Below are 16,043 nucleotides of genomic sequence, written 5' to 3'. Positions count from 1 at the left end.
ATAATATATCTTATGCTTAAATATTAAGTAAACCAATTGTTTAATTGCATTTGTACATATTTATTTTATTACACTTGTATAAATTTTATACCATTTATTTGTCAATTATTTTATTTATTTTAATAAAATCTATTTAACAACAAATAATAATATTACAAATGTACACACGTATATATATATATTTATATTATTTATAAATGTACAATATAATCTATACCATGCATTTATCATCATTTATTTTATTTATCACATAAAAATCTTATAATTTAATTATTTAATTAATAAATATCTCTTAACTTAATACTTATAATAAACAATAAATATCTTTTTACTTAAAATTCAAGAAAATATACAATTATATTACAAGTGTACAAATACATATATTACACATGTACAAATTTTATTACCATACAATTGTCTTTATCTTATTTATTTCCAATAATATAATATCTTAACTTTAATTAATATAATTTATAATGTTTTAATTAAATAATATTTTATAATATTAATCAAGAAAAATCTAAGATTTTTCCATGTATTGTTGCCTACTTTTAAGCCATTGGCTTATTTACCTATTTAGTCCCTCTTATTTTCTTTTGATCTATAATTAGACTTTTACCCTTTATTCAATTTAATCCCTTTTCCTAATTACTCTTAATTAAGCTAAATTCACCTATCTAAAACCTAATTAAACACACAACTAGTCTCGTAAATATTTCTAATAATTATTTTCGAACTCAATTTACTAAGACAGAGGCCTGATATCATACTTTTCCGATGCCCGTAAATTTTAGGTCATTATATAGTATCGAGTATAAAGAAAAGAAAGGTTAAGCAACTGGATTGAGTTGCAAGTACAATTTTTCATTATTGAGGAGTCCAAGATTGAAATTGCGTTGATTGGTTAATAAATTGTTTATGGCCCTATGATAATCAATAATTTATTGGTCAATCTTCAAATGGCAATTTTGGAGGTCTTGGGATTCTTTTGTGTTCTGTAAAGATTGGGTTCAACTTAGAAAGTGTTTGATAAAATGCATCATTGATGAAAATAAATAAGCTTTCTAAATTCTAATGTTTCTGATGATTTTTTCTTATGGGGTGTTTTTGGTAGTTTGTTTGAGTTGAAGTGATTTATATTAACAATAGAAAACAAAGATGATGAGGTGAAGAATTCTTGGGTTTAGTTATTACAACAGTTCTTCCCCCTTCTTTTGGATCCCATTTTATATGTAATCATTTCCTCTTTGTAAAGGCGTTTCAATTTAAAATGGTGTAAAAAGTAATTCTAAAATTTCCAAAAACCTTCTCATCCTTTCCTGCTCTGTTCGTCCTTTTTGCAACTGTTGTCCCATAGATGGGCTTCATATCTTCTTGTCCATCTTGAGTGGTAAACACAACAAAACCAAGAACAAATAAAAATGAAGCTTTTTTTTTTTCAGTTTAAAACTTCCATTTTTGAAAAAAAAAGCTTTTTTAGTTAAAATATAAATATTGATTAAAGACAAACTAATTCTGGGGAAAAACATATTATCTCTACAAAATTCCATGTTATGCCCTAGAATAAGAAATAACTTGTTTTTATACTTAGTAGCCGTAAAGGAGGGACAACACAAAATGTATTGGCTGTCATTACAATTAATTTAAAATTTTTCTACGTTCTAGTTGGTTGGAAAGGTAATGCACATGATTTTCGTGTTTTTAGTAATCCACTTGCACGCCTAAGAGGATTTAGAATTCCGGAATGTAAGAATTAACATTAATTATACAAAATAGTTCAATTAAGCTCATAATTTATCAGTAATAATTATGTTTTGTAAAATCGTAGGTAAATCTTATCTTGTTGATGCTAGATATGGCATCCAAAATAGATGTATTACTCCATATCGTGGTGTCCAATATCATTTAAAAGAGTTTTGTGATCAGAGGCCAGAAAATGCAAATGAACTTTTTAATCTTCGTCATTCATCATTGCAAATCACTGTTGAGCGCGTTTTTGAGATTTTGAAGAAACAATTTCATGTGTTAGATGCTGAACCATTTTGAAATTTCCAAACCCAAGTAGATATAGTGTTGGCTTGTTGTATCATGCATAATCATATAATGAGAGTTGATTCTAATGATTTAATTAGTCAAGTATTATATGAGGAGTCTGAGTCTGATTTGACAATACCAACTCTTATGGAGCGAGAAGAAAGAGAAAAAGCAAGAGAATGATCTATTAAGAGAGATGAAATTGCACAATATAAGTGGACTGATTATATGGCTAGAAATATTAGGTAGGTTTAGGGATTAGGGTTAACATTTCTATATTATGTATGTTTTAGTATTAATTTGTAGTACTAATTATGATTTGGAAGCTAATTTATTATTATTTAATCTTTGCTTTTTGTTTTTTATAACACAATCAAGAGTATCTACTCGGCTTTAGTTGTTTTCAATTTATGATTGTTAATATTCTAGTTTAATAATTGAGTTCTATTATATATTTATATTTATTTATAAATAAATCATTTCAATATATGTAAAAATAATGTAAAATATAAATTTAATAGATATAAAATAAATTTAACTAAACAATGAAAAGACAATAAATTTTCATTTGTATGTTTATTTCATTTTAAAACAATTTTTATGAAAAAATTTATGGCATTTGTCAAATAAAGAAAAATATTTTATACAAATTTATTCAACTACCAAAAAAATATTAACTTTCAAAAAAACTAACTTTTCATAAATCATTTTTCGAAAGCAATTTACAAATGTATACTAAATAACTAATTCATAGTTTTAAAAGAGAAAAAAAACTGTAGGGAAAGAGTTGGGTGAAGGGTATAAAGGTAATTGGAGGAGGAAAATGGATGGGGTTTGGTGTCTAAAGGTGTAACGACCTTAAGCTTTTAACAGAAGAGAAACGATGGGTTCAGGTTCAGCCACTATTCTACAGAGATGGATCCTTGATTTTCATAAACTAATCTTCTGCCCCAAATGCACTGCCAATCAAACCCTAAACACAAACCATCTCGTTGTATCAGTGCCCATTTCCAGAAGGAGTGCCATATTGCTCTCTTCAGTGCCTACTCTCACTCTCATTCCACTGCCCCATTTCTCTGAGGCGGGAGCCAGGGAGAGACGCAACAAGAAGACCATCCCCATTGAAGACTATCTCACCACCCGTTAGTTGCTTTTATCATTGTCTTTTCTGCATTGTTTCTTTCTACAATTAATTCCCATTTTTTTGTTGAACTCAACAGCCGAGGGATTGAAGTACTATGATATTGTGGAAGGGAAGGGTCCAGTAGCAGAGAAAGGATCAACTGTACAGGTGTCTTAATTTGTAATTCATGGATTCATATTCATCACTCTTCCTTGCCTTTTCTTTTGTTTGCTATTTCAGGTGCACTTTGACTGCATATATCGTGGTATTACTGCTGTTTCAAGTCGGGAGTCTAAGCTTTTAGCTGGGAATCGCATCATTGCCCAGGTTATACCACACTAGTTTTCTTCAATTAAAAAAAAAAACAAACATCATCTTCAAAGTCTAACACTGGTGTTATCTTTTACTCAGCCATATGAATTCAAGGTTGGAGCTACTCCAGGGAAGGAAAGGAAACGGGAATATGTAGATAATCCAAATGGTCTGTTTTCAGCACAAGCCGCACCAAAGCCCCCACCAGCTATGTATTATATCACAGAAGGAATGAAAGTTGGGGGCAAGGTTTGGTTAAAGAATCCTCTGTTTTCAGTCACCTTAGTAGTTTGGGACCTTTTTCCCTTCTTTTTTTGTCATCACCACCTCATGGTTTTAGTTTAATTTTCAGAGGACTGTCATTGTTACTCCAGAGGCAGGCTATGGGCAGAAAGGAATGAATGAGATCCCGGTAATGTCCCAATTATCTTATGCAAAGCTTTGTTATTGGTGAGGCTACCTAATAGTTATTCCCCCATTCATCAAGCACAAGCTTACTGTGTCTGCTAATTGGATAGCTTTGTAAAAGAAGAATAGTTAATACACAAGTTAAAATACACAGGCAGATTTGACCTAAAATCATTGCATTTTGTGACTTCAACTCGAAGAATGAGTAAATTAGTCTCTATATGTTAATTAAAAAGTAAATTAGTTGTTCTGTTAAAATGTCATCTAGTTTTACTATTAAAACCCGATCCTTACATGTAGTTACATGCACTATGTTAGGTGTGACTATTTAATTATTTTGTCAGTTAAGCTAATTTTAATGATAGAAATATATAAAATTTTAATATAAAGAACCAGCTTGTTCTTTAATTTAACATATAAAAATTAATTTACTCAGTTTTTGAGTGAAGGGGACAACAATCTAACTCCTAGTACAAGACTTTGATGGTAGATTTGATTGTAGGATATCATTCATATTGTGGCCAAAAAATAATTCATTCATTTTTTTTTAAATTTCTGCAGCCAGGAGCCGAATTCGAGCTAAATATTGAGCTTTTGCAAGTGATGCCACCCCCGGAGAATTAAGGCCCACCTGCTGCATTCCTACTTTCCATTGATTAATATATTGGACTATACAATTTACATTCGAGTTGCCCTTATTCATAAGTTATAGCTAATTAAACCATGTGTATGGGTGTGTCATGATTGTTTTAATGTACTAATAATTATTTTGTGTAAATTTTTTCAAGTTCATGTATACATCTTGAATTCATTTTTTTGGGTACCATATCGCTTTTTATGGTATAATAATAACGTGCTTACCAAATTTCCTCTGCTACTGTAAGGACCATTAGGCCATGGCTGATGGGTGTAGGTAGGTGAAGTTCACTTAAATGTCTACCCTTTTTCTTCTCGAAAATAATTTGGGCAGACGCTTGCATATATAGATTAAGGAAGAAACAATGTTCAACAAAGAATCAAAAGAAAGCACTGAAACAGTGAAACAAAGTGATGCAGATTGGAGGTAAAATTCTGCAGTTTGGACCAAAATATTATTCCTACTTCATATTTCATCAATGAACTCGAGAAGATCATCAACTTCCTGCCTCAATGCTGTAATTTTCTGTTGCTGCAAAGCAATCCGATTCTCAATATCCCGGGCCCCTGACTTCTTCTCATAGGCCTCCACTGCTGTTGAGTGCTTTGCCATCAACTTTTCTAGCAATTCTTTCTCCTTAGCCACGAGCTCCTCCACCTATAGAGACAGCACCAAAGTAATCACTTAAACAACACTGCCTAAAATGCAAATCAGAATTTGACATCCACAGCAAACAGAGTTGCAATGAAAACATTGTCACCTATGAAGGCTTAATTAACAAACTTCTTCAGAGTAAGACTAAAAATGCAAAAAGACGGATATCAAACTAAACAGAAACAAGTAAAAGACAAGTGAACCTTGGATAATACTTGAACAGCTGATGGGGAAGATTGCAAGAAGGTCATCAACGGTTTCAACTCTTTTGACAGCTCTTTTAACAAACCATCAGTAGATTTTCGAGCAGCTTTACAAGCTTGCACCTCTCCTGTCCTAGAAAGGTCGCGTAGAGATGCTTCCAGCTTATCATGTGTTGCCAAGCACCGGCATATGATATTATGAACCTGCTGAATCGCAACCCGAACCTGAAATTGCAGAAAGCAAAGTCCATAACCAATGCATTTGTAGATGGTGATTTGGGTGAACCAAGTAAATGGCATAGTGATATCCTACTCACCTCTTCCCACTGCTGTTTAGCTAAATAAGAAGCAGAAAACTTGGAGATTGATGTATCAGCATGCATGTAAACAATGCAAGCAACAAAAAAGAAGAAAATTCCTGAAATTAACATCAGTGGCTCTCTAAGCATCGATAATCTGTTGAATTTGTAATAGACCTGTAAGGTAAACAAACACAAGAACAAACAGTAAACCATTAAAGTACATAACCCTGTAAAATATAGGGTTATGATATATCCTACTATACAAAATTCTATATATGGAGGCACCAGAGTAGAGGCTTCAAACTAATATGCTAGAACCAGTGTGCATGCCTTTTCAATTGAACATGGAGAACAAAAGAGTACCTGAAAATATTGATTGTGCTCTGGCACAAGATTGGTCTTTTCCAACACAACTACTGCTCTACCAACAATATCCAAGTGGGAGATTTTGGTCTGCATACAACCATAAGCACATTATACATAAAAGACAACAAACTTCAGATTCGAAATTCAACTCAAACACGAGCCCTAGGTTAAAAAAAAGATGGTCAAATACAAACACAAATCTTAAGCTTTCTAATACCTCTTGCCACTGCTTCATGAAAAATGGAGCTGCTACAGATATGTCACTGGAACCTTCAGGCAACACAACCTATAAAAGTCAAAGTACCAGGTAAAAGTAAGGCTGCTAAGAAAGCAACTTTCTTTTTATTCACCAGACTGCAATTCCTATATTACACATGCAAATATCTTAATTCTAATGAAGCATAGGTGCCAATTTGAGTACTTGAAGGACAAAGCATTATAATATCCTAGTTGAATAATAGTTGTAATACGTACTTAAATACACTTTTTAAGTCAAAGTTTTAGCCAAGGTTGGGAAGGACATTTCCCATCATTTCTTTGCACCATAATTCTGAGGCCTAAGGAAAGACATGCTACCAACCTTCACAATGAGAGTATCAATAACCAACTCAATCATTGGGCTACTAAATGTAATGTTAAGAAAGCGCCTCCCCTCTGATTCATACAAACAGTCCTGAAGTGGCAAGCCATATCCAATGGTGAAAGCTGTTCTCCAGCCACCAAACATGGGATACCTTGGTTCGATCAATAATTCTGTCTGCAAAGACGAGTAGCACTTCAGTAAAAATGAAATATCAGGTCACAGATACTATTTAAAGCCTAATCTGCAATATAACCTTTTTGGAGTCACCCCGCAGATGGGACGTAGATATATTGCCAATTGCATCCCTGTAGTAAACAGAATGAGCCCTAGGAGGCAAATGTGCAACAAGATACCTAACGGCTGAAGGACCTTGAACATTTTCTCTGGCTTGGGGTTCAAGCCTGTAATGTCAAGGTAATACATCAGAAACGAATCTCCAACCTAGACTAGAAACTGTGAAGGAAAACATATGAAAGTAACCTGGAAAATTCACCCTTGCTTTGCGCACCACCATGGATGAGCTTGTAATGCTCAGTGACCAGCACATTACCCCAATGGGATATTTCTATTTCTCTCACCAATTCCTGAGCAATTGCGAAGGGCAGATTGTTTTCGAAATGAACTGTTATAGGTGAGGATGAGAATGCAGGGAGATTCTCATAAGGACCATATTTGATTTCTGAACCCTGGACCTTTGTGCTCTGCAGTGTTGTATAGGATTCAATTCTAGAATCAGGCACCTTAAGACTTAGAGACTGGACCTTGACAACATAAGGAGACAGATAGTATGCACTATCCTGGTACAGTACAAGCTGAATATCAGCCTGACCGATTTGCTCGGGCATGGGTCGCAAGGCCTGGGTAAATACAGCCAAAACATCAAAAGTGAAGCTAGCGCCCACGGTTAATCCCTGTGGCAATGATACCGAATAGAATGTTACACCAGGAGGCATATCTTCTGGTTTGACGACATCAATAGGGAAAGAAACAACAGAGACTTTGACTTTCGCTTTGGCTTCATGCGGGGAAGCCATCAAATATGCCAAGTTTTGGGCTTGAAGGTCAGGAAAAGCCAACAAAACCTTAGACACAGTCTCTGGACCTGCATTCTCCACCTAGAAACAATATAACAGCACATTGTAAGAGAAGCAAAGTTTAAGAATAGGAGATAGTGATTTGAACAAAGAATCAAAAAGAGGTAACATTAGCAACTTTGAGACTTGAGACTAAAAAGAGAAAGTATTGTGAAGCACCTCTAAAGTTGAAGAAATTCGAACAATGTGGGATGTCAAATAAATCTGCAAGACCACACGAAACGAAGTTAGCATAGAAGGTACGGTTTGAAGAGATGGTAGAGACACAGCTATGGAAGCATTTCGATCAACCCAGGATATTAAGTTTGAGAAACAGGAAAACGGAGAGGAAGAGGCAGTGAATAAATCGGAGAACCGAACTCACATAATCATCATAAATAAATCCATTAAAGGAAGAGAAATGAAAATTGAACTGAGAAGATGGAAACTCACACGTCGATCGACTTTGGAGAGAACCAGATCGGAGAGTGCCGGGGATGCCAGCATTGAGATCGTAAACACGAGCAAAACAAACCTCGAAATCCCCATTGTCGACCAGCCAGAATGCACTTCACTTCACTTCAAACCTCTGCGGCTTCACAGCAGTATTTACGCTTGTTTGTTTTTGATCGAGACTCTCTCATCTCTTCGCTTCACTTGTGTTTATAAGTTTCAGAATTGAATTTGAACTGAAGTGGTTAGATGAATGAATGGGTCGAGTACAATCTCTGAAAATGGGTCTAGCATTAGCCCACCTCAAATTCATCCAAATCCAATCAATCATCAGGCTTTTTGCATTTGGACTATACCCTCCATCAAACAAATAAAGAAAGTAATTATTTTTCCGAAACCCATTGGCAGTGGCACGTTGTTTCTCAAAATCCTTGAGCTTTTTGGACTTTGATTCTTCCGAGTGATCTTTCAACTTTTATCGTCGACCCCATTGAAGGTCATTGTTCATTACTGTACTAGACTTAGATGATTAAAGATTGTTATAACTTTTTTCACTCATTTGATTCTTTCCAGCTTTTTGGCTTTTGTGAATCATTATCTTTCACATTCCTCTCTTATGCTCTCTGCCTGCTGGCTTAGTTTAATTGCGTAACCAAGTTTTAGAACAATTCCTAGGAGCCTTTTCTTTCTTTGTTTTCTAATTTGTTGCTGAAAATTCCTCTTTCAGGTTCGTTTCATTTGGGAAAATGATTGGATTGGACCCTCAAATCTCAATTAATATGCTCGTATGATGGAACATAATATTTAAAACCCTCTTGAATGGGCGGTGCGTTTTAATGGAGTGCATTTTATTTTCTTTTTATCTCACAATTATAGTATCTAATCTCACCATCGCAACCATTATTTTTAAACACACCACCTATCTAAAAGGATGCTTAGAAGTGATGGGTAGATTTAATTGATTAAGTACTCATTAACAACTAATAAAATTTAAACCTCATCAACTATCTTATTTGATGGATAATACGTAACTTGATACATCATTGTGTCAAGAGATGAGTGTGGTGTCAGATAGGGATTGGAGTTTGAAGCAAGGATTTGATAGATGATTGATGTGAATGTATAAGAGGCAGAATCTTGAGGAAGGAGGAAGATGAGATTCATATAGGCAGTATGCTGAAACTGAAAGAGGGAATTCAGGAGGAAGAGACGTGTCATCATCTCCTTCCACTTTCCACTTAAATGATAATTTTGCTTTGCTTAAGCCCCAGGAATCAAGGAAGAGGAGCATGTATCACTACTAGGGTTGCAATGGTAGGCAGGGTCAAACAAGAGGACCATGGATATTATTATCATTATTAAACCCCTCTTTATTTGTAGGCTCATATAGAAATCAGAGTATAAAGTGGGAAAAAGAAAATAGACACGGTGAGTGAGGGTCCAAACTCTATAATCTAAAATCTTTAATTTAAAGACCTTACTTATTTTTAGCACATGATTTTCTTCGTCTTTATCCTTATCAGATGCCTTCAATCTTTTTCAAAAGTCATGTTAAAGAATGAGTTGTTTAATGAGCTAATTTTCAGTTTGGGTAAACTACTTATTCGCTAATCTGCATTTTTATTTTGATCATTCAAATTGAAGTTCTTGCAATTTATCATCAAAATTTTAGTGCGCTTTCATTTTACTCACTCAAGCGTTGAATCTCTAATACGCAGTTAACTATATATGTCACATCATATTTACACTTTCATTTTGGTCACCCAACTTCTAGGTGACTTTCATTTTGATCACTCAAAAAATATCATTTTTTAAGTATTGGTTGAGGTAAAAAAAATCAAGGATTAAAGTAAAAATGTGGTAGAAGCTAAAATAATACACAAAAATTGTCAAATTATACTTGTTTATCCCATTGCCGAAAAATCTAAATTTCTTTTTTTAATATTGAAATTTTAAAATTCAAAACATCAAAATAAATTAAATAAATTTTTAAAATTTTTATCGTCATCCAATTTGTTACTATAATATTGGAAGTCATTAATTTAACTTCCTTCTAAATTTTAAAATTTTATTTTATGTTTCCAAATTATCTTTAATGAAGACAACTCATATTTAATAGTTGCCTCACAATTTTAAGTTTCTTTTGATTATATAATCTCCAATCTTTCATGTTAAGAAAGTAAAGAGAAAAGTCCTTACAATTAATTAAATTAATTGATTGTTCTTTGTTTGGGTAAATAAGTGATGAAAAAAGTTATGAGTTTTGTTTGGCATGAAAGATAAAATTAATTAATTTAATTAATTATAAGGATTTTCTTTACTTTTAGTTTAGCATGGAAAATTCAAGATCATATAGTCAACATAAATTTATTTTTCGTAAACAATTATTAAATATGAGTTATTTGAGTTGATTTTAATTTGAAATATTAAAATTTTAGGAGATTAAATTAATTAATTTCAATATTATAGTAACAAATCGACTAACACTTTCAAGGGATAAAATTTTTCAATAATTTATTTAATTTATTTTGATAATTTTCAATATTGAAAAAATTAAAACTTTCAACAATGGGATAAACAAGTACAATTTAATAATGTTTAGTGCATTATTTCAGTTTCTATTGTTTTCACTTTAATTATTAATTTTTTTTACCCCGATCAATACTAAAAGAAGATATTTTTTGAGTGACCAAAATGAAAGTGACATAGGAATTGGGTGACCAAAATGAAAGTGTAAACATGATGTACGTGTACAGTTAACTACCATTAAAGATTTAACGTTTGGATAATTAAAATGAAAGTACTTAAAGTTAGGTGGTGAAATTGTAAGAATTTCATTTTGAGTAATCAAAATGAAAGCACCCTAAAAATTGAGTGACTAACTAGGTAGTTTACCCTTTTTAGTTTTAGTTGTTTTAAACTTATCTTTAAATAAACTTCTGATTGGATTAAATTTATTGATAATTGGCTAAAGACAAAAGGTAAATCTTTTAATTGCATTGGGAAAATTCATTTAGGTAGTGTTTAGAAAGTGGTATAATAATTGGATTTTGGTGCAATTATTTGTGATTATGTAAGGCTGGCATGTTTGGATAATTATTGTAATTGGTGGTCTCGTCGAATTGGGTGTAATTGGAACATCTCATTACACTTCCCAGTTCTTAGTGTGAATGTCAGAATTGGAGAAATTACACTTAAATCCAATTTTAAAAAATTATTTTTATACAAGTTATAAAAAATATATTATAAACATGAACATGTATTGGTGTTTGGGATGGTAATGGTCAAAATTTTCTTATCTTATAAATCTTAAAAAACTATATTATAAAAATAATGTGTGTGTTTTATGAAGTTATAAAAATACATTATTTAAATCTTAAAAATATTCTAAAGTAATGGTCGAAAGTTTATTATAAAATAATTTACATGTTATAATAGTGTTATAAAAAATTATTTATAAAAAGTTATGACCAAATATGGACATAACTTATTTATTTGTCCATGTTATATATTATAAAAATAATATACTTTTGGACAATTTATAAAACTTTTATAAAGATTATACATTATACATTATAAATTATTTTTATTTAATTTACGTATAATAAAATAGAAAATGACCTAGTATAAGTCTTTCTCCAAATTAAGTATATATAAGTTTTTATAATTGAAGCTACAGACTATTTGAACTGTAAACCCAAATATTATAAGATTGGTGCTAATTATGTAAATAGAAAAAATTTTCTTGCATCATATCCTAGGGTGTGATACCATTTGAAAAAATAGTGCTAGACACAAGTATTATAGACAACTCGCAAACTCTTTAGTTTGAGATATTCAAGGCTTTGAAATATGGTTGAGAAGATTTTTTTTTGTTCTAAAAGAATATTTCTCATATTAACAACATCACCTTAGTATAATATAAGAGCATGTTACATATTTCATAACTTCAACCATAGGTGGAACTGAGATGGTTCATACTTCATAGGATACATGGAAGAAGGAAATCTTGATAATCTTAATTCGGGACGAGTGTTTGATCAAATAAAGAATAAAAAATTCGAGTTAATCAAGTAGTCGAGTCCTATTTTATCATCCTAACTCGATTTGATTTTTTTTTAATCCAATCGGGTGAAATTGTTCGAGTTAAATTAAAAAAATTAAACATGTCAAATTAAAATATTGTTACAATATAACAAATTCCATGTTAGAGCACACAAATTTAAAACCATATATTTTTAAAACTTTTTCAAAGCAAAATAAGAAAAAAAAGAAGAAGATACTTTTGTATGATAAACTTGAATCATTAGTTAGGTTATTTAGGTCCTAAAATTATTTTTCAAAAAAATTAAACTTTTAACTTTCTTTATATATTCTTTAATTTTTTAAAATATAATATTTGGAATTTTATAAATATTTTAATTTTTGTGTAATTTTTGTTGAAAGAGAAACCCATTTGCTCATTTTTCAAAACTGATAGAGACCAAAGAGGTATTTACACCAATCTGTTATTTGAATTATTCAAGTTATTTGAATTGTAAAATTTAACTCGACTCGAACTTGAAACTCGAATTACTTATTCAAGTTTACTCGAAAAAAATTGATTAACTCGATTTGATCAACTCGAAATTCAAATTTTATTCTATTTTTTCGAATCTAATTGAGTTTTGCTCACCCCTAAACTTAACGACGCAAATTTAAATTCGGATGATAATTACCTCAGTCAATGATCAATAGATGATGATAAGGAGCATATGTTAAATATTATAAAGTGAATAACCCAACAAATATGCAGTAGAACAATTAGATAAAATTGCATATTATGTTTAGTTTTCATGCAATTTTTATTAGTAATCGTGTTTATCAACTACTTTTAAGACTAAAATAATACATATGAAAATTTGATTTAATTTATTTTACTCACTTAGAAATTATTTTTATTATACTAATATTTTATAATAATTAATATTTTAAAAACATGAATTATGTAACTATGTACTTACAATTTGTACTACCAAACATGATATAAGGGAATAGAGTGTAATTATACTTTATCAGTCAAACATGTCTAAGGAATTACAGTTCTTTATAATTACAAAAGAGTGTAATTACTTTCTCAATAATTACACTTTCATTTAATTACCCGTGCTCTCCAAACATATATACCTAAATAATTAATCAAACCAGTTGGGTTTATTAATTGTAAATTAAATGTCTTGGTTGGTTACTAAGAGTTATTTTAGGGCTGGAATTAAACTTAATTTTGAATTAGGAACCTTGTAAAATTCGATCGCTCCTAAATTAATTGAAGGTTTTTTGCTTAACTTCTATTTAGGGTTTTAATTTCAGTTAATTTTGGAAATGAATAACTAAGAACAAGTAATCACGTTAATTAATATTTTCAATCAATTATATATAATTTTGATTGATATAATAACAATTTAAATTCTCGATATTTACATAACTTGATCTTAATTTAAAAAAAATTATTTCAAAATTTTTAAAAACTTAAAATCTAAAAATTCACAAAATGTTTAAACTTTGCAAACTAAAATTTATATTATATTAATGAAATTTATAACTCGTTTTGTAATAGCAAATAAAAAAGGTAGGTTGATTTTCTAAATTTATAGAAATAATGAAATTACTTAAGAGACGGGAAGGTATTTTATTAAATTCCTCATGGCTAGTTGAGTTAAAGATTCTTAGACTAACTAAAGTCCTACATAAAATTTTCAACTAATATAACACAAATCTCTTATTTTAAGGTGGGAATAAATTAATTATGAAAAAAATATTTGTTATAGTGTTTTTCGGTGTCATCGATTGGTTGGCGGTATTACTTAATTTTTTAATCATGCTGTAATTATAATATTTATTTTTAAATTTATTGGTGTGCTTGACATTGTGACGATACATAAATACATTTTTAGAAATTATCAGTATTTTTATATTGTATACACGATGATTTCAAAATATGAAAATATACATTTGTTATTGATGTTGTTGACACATCAATGATACCATTTTAATTTTAAAAAGAATGGTTGATAAAAAAATAAAAAGTTGATGAAAAAAAAAGGAAAAGGTGCCTCGATTGTACCAAGGCATGACCGATTGGTCACATCTATGGTAGGCGTTAGGCCAGTGTTGCTTGACCATAAGATAAAACAGTTTTTTTTTAATTATTTTCTAACAAGCTATTTAAAAAAAATAAACCAGTACTATCGGTGTGTCAGGCGACACCGATAAAAAAAATATTTGTTTTCATATTTTTTATCCACCGTGTATACTTGTGAACATACATGTATTTTTAAACATATATATTGCTGTCAATACTGTGTCAAGCGATACCAATAAATTTTTTTTAAAACGTCATGATTGGAGAAAAAGTTGGATAATGCTACCTACGACTATTTTCGTAATTTATTTGTTTCACATTCTATTTTTATACATAATTATTCTTTTAATATTATTTTAAAAACCCTCATTTATACATTACTAAATATAGATTGATATTTGAATAATAAAAATTTAAACCCAATTATTATAGAGATTTAACTTAATCGACAACATGAAATTAAGAATGGTTTGTAGCAATATTGGCAAAGAAAGTGGTATGGCCGACAATTGCAAACCGATTATAATAAATATGTGCAATATTGGCAAAGAATATAGCAAACCGATTATAATAAATATGTGCAGTAATTCCATTTTCCATGGCTGAATTAAAAAATTGGCGGTCCATAATTCATGGTGGTGAGCGGTGCCATCAACCTTTAATCATTTTTATTTTATTTTATTCACAGTAAATATTCGTCCAAATCACCTTTTTATTAACTAATTAATGCATATTAATTAAATTTAAGATGCTTTTAGAAACTCACCGTCAATAATGGCTTCCAGATTGACTCCATTTCTATTTTACGAAGAAAACTTGGATACAGATTCTTCAATCAACCATTTTCTTCTATTTTTTCCTTAAAAAGAAAGAAAAGGCAAAATATAACTTTATACAGTTCAAAAAACCCAAGTGGTTAATAGACGAATCTCGATTCTTTTTCCTACTTTCTAGTGTTTTTCTTTAATGCAAATTGGCATCCTCTTATTAGTAAAGAAAGAGAAAAGTAACTATCATAAAGTAAAGACAGTACACGTTTTCAAGCAAGTCGAGAAAAACAAAAATTAAAGAAAACCAAATCCTTTCCTCTTCTATTCCCTAGGAATCTTCCCATTCCAGTACGAAATCTTAGATTACAAATTAAAACGACGAACCAGATCAAATCCGAGACAATCACTCTTCTACAAGAGAATGAATAAGACCTTCCAGCTCCTCAACACATTTGTTTCGTGACATTCAGCTGGGATGATGGATGTCCTGCCTCTCTTTCTTCATAACCTCCCTGAACCACCGTCGGAGCTTCTTTGATCCACTAAACCTCCCTAAACCCGAAATCCTTCATTGGCCAACAGGTGGGCTACTCGGTTTCCCCCTCTCTTTATATGTTGGAACTTGATTCTTTCAAAGCCCACAGAAATTTGTTTCGCTTCCCAGATGAAATTACTAATCACTGATCTGTCAATACATGTCGATTTAAGCTTTTTTATCACGACCAATGAGTCACCTTCTACTTCTACACATTGGAAAGCCAACTCCTGAGCGAATTTGATTGCTTGGGTGCTTGCTAAGGCCTTTGCAATTAGAACATGAGGTATGTAACAATTCCATAAGCAAGTTGTGCCCATGATAAATCCTTCATTGTTTCTGATGATAATACCCGTACTTGACGCTTCTAGATCCTTGTGGAAGTTCACATCGAAGTTTACTTGAACAAAAGTTTTAAAAAGAGGTCGCCACCCCACTGACTCTGTTGGGTTAAGCTTTAACTGTTCCC

The 16,043-nt window shown here is 31.1% G+C and overlaps 2 protein-coding genes across 2 annotated transcripts; one reads left to right on the top strand and one right to left on the bottom strand.

Annotated features, from left to right (window-relative positions):
- The first annotated feature begins 2,872 nt into the window (after positions 1-2,872).
- LOC105783367 (peptidyl-prolyl cis-trans isomerase FKBP18, chloroplastic) lies at positions 2,873-4,703 on the top strand. The gene is made up of 6 exons (XM_012608777.2): positions 2,873-3,176; positions 3,255-3,325; positions 3,398-3,484; positions 3,569-3,718; positions 3,822-3,881; positions 4,439-4,703. The coding sequence occupies exons 1-6, from the start codon at positions 2,918-2,920 to the stop codon at positions 4,499-4,501; spliced, it is 690 nt and encodes a 229-aa protein (XP_012464231.1). The 5' UTR covers positions 2,873-2,917; the 3' UTR covers positions 4,502-4,703.
- A 97-nt stretch (positions 4,704-4,800) lies between these two features.
- On the bottom strand, positions 4,801-8,610 carry LOC105783358 (dolichyl-diphosphooligosaccharide--protein glycosyltransferase subunit 1A). The gene is made up of 10 exons (XM_012608765.2): positions 8,149-8,610; positions 7,876-7,920; positions 7,103-7,737; positions 6,876-7,023; positions 6,620-6,796; positions 6,257-6,325; positions 6,037-6,126; positions 5,689-5,847; positions 5,372-5,596; positions 4,801-5,171 (listed from the first exon to the last, which is right to left on the bottom strand). The coding sequence occupies exons 1-10, from the start codon at positions 8,242-8,244 to the stop codon at positions 4,980-4,982; spliced, it is 1,836 nt and encodes a 611-aa protein (XP_012464219.1). The 5' UTR covers positions 8,245-8,610; the 3' UTR covers positions 4,801-4,979.
- Between the last annotated feature and the right edge of the window lie 7,433 nt (positions 8,611-16,043).

Source organism: Gossypium raimondii, chromosome 1 (assembly GCF_025698545.1).
Source record: "Gossypium raimondii isolate GPD5lz chromosome 1, ASM2569854v1, whole genome shotgun sequence".
Classification (NCBI taxonomy): domain Eukaryota; kingdom Viridiplantae; phylum Streptophyta; class Magnoliopsida; order Malvales; family Malvaceae; genus Gossypium; species Gossypium raimondii.
The sequence above is the reverse complement of the archived record's forward strand: the minus strand, read 5'-3'. Positions and strand labels throughout refer to the sequence as shown.

Excerpts from the sequence above, each read along its gene's own strand:
- LOC105783367 (XM_012608777.2), top strand. The coding sequence starts at position 2,918 with ATGGGTTCAGGTTCAGCCACTATTCTACAGAGATGGATCCTTGATTTT. Across the intron at positions 3,485-3,568 it reads GGAATCGCATCATTGCCCAG|CCATATGAATTCAAGGTTGG; the intron begins GTTATACCACAC and ends TCTTTTACTCAG. Across the intron at positions 3,882-4,438 it reads AAGGAATGAATGAGATCCCG|CCAGGAGCCGAATTCGAGCT; the intron begins GTAATGTCCCAA and ends AAATTTCTGCAG.
- LOC105783358 (XM_012608765.2), bottom strand. The coding sequence starts at position 8,244 with ATGGGGATTTCGAGGTTTGTTTTGCTCGTGTTTACGATCTCAATGCTG. Across the intron at positions 7,921-8,148 it reads TCTCCAAAGTCGATCGACGT|ATTTATTTGACATCCCACAT; the intron begins GTGAGTTTCCAT and ends GTGGTCTTGCAG. Across the intron at positions 5,597-5,688 it reads CTAAACAGCAGTGGGAAGAG|GTTCGGGTTGCGATTCAGCA; the intron begins GTGAGTAGGATA and ends CTGCAATTTCAG.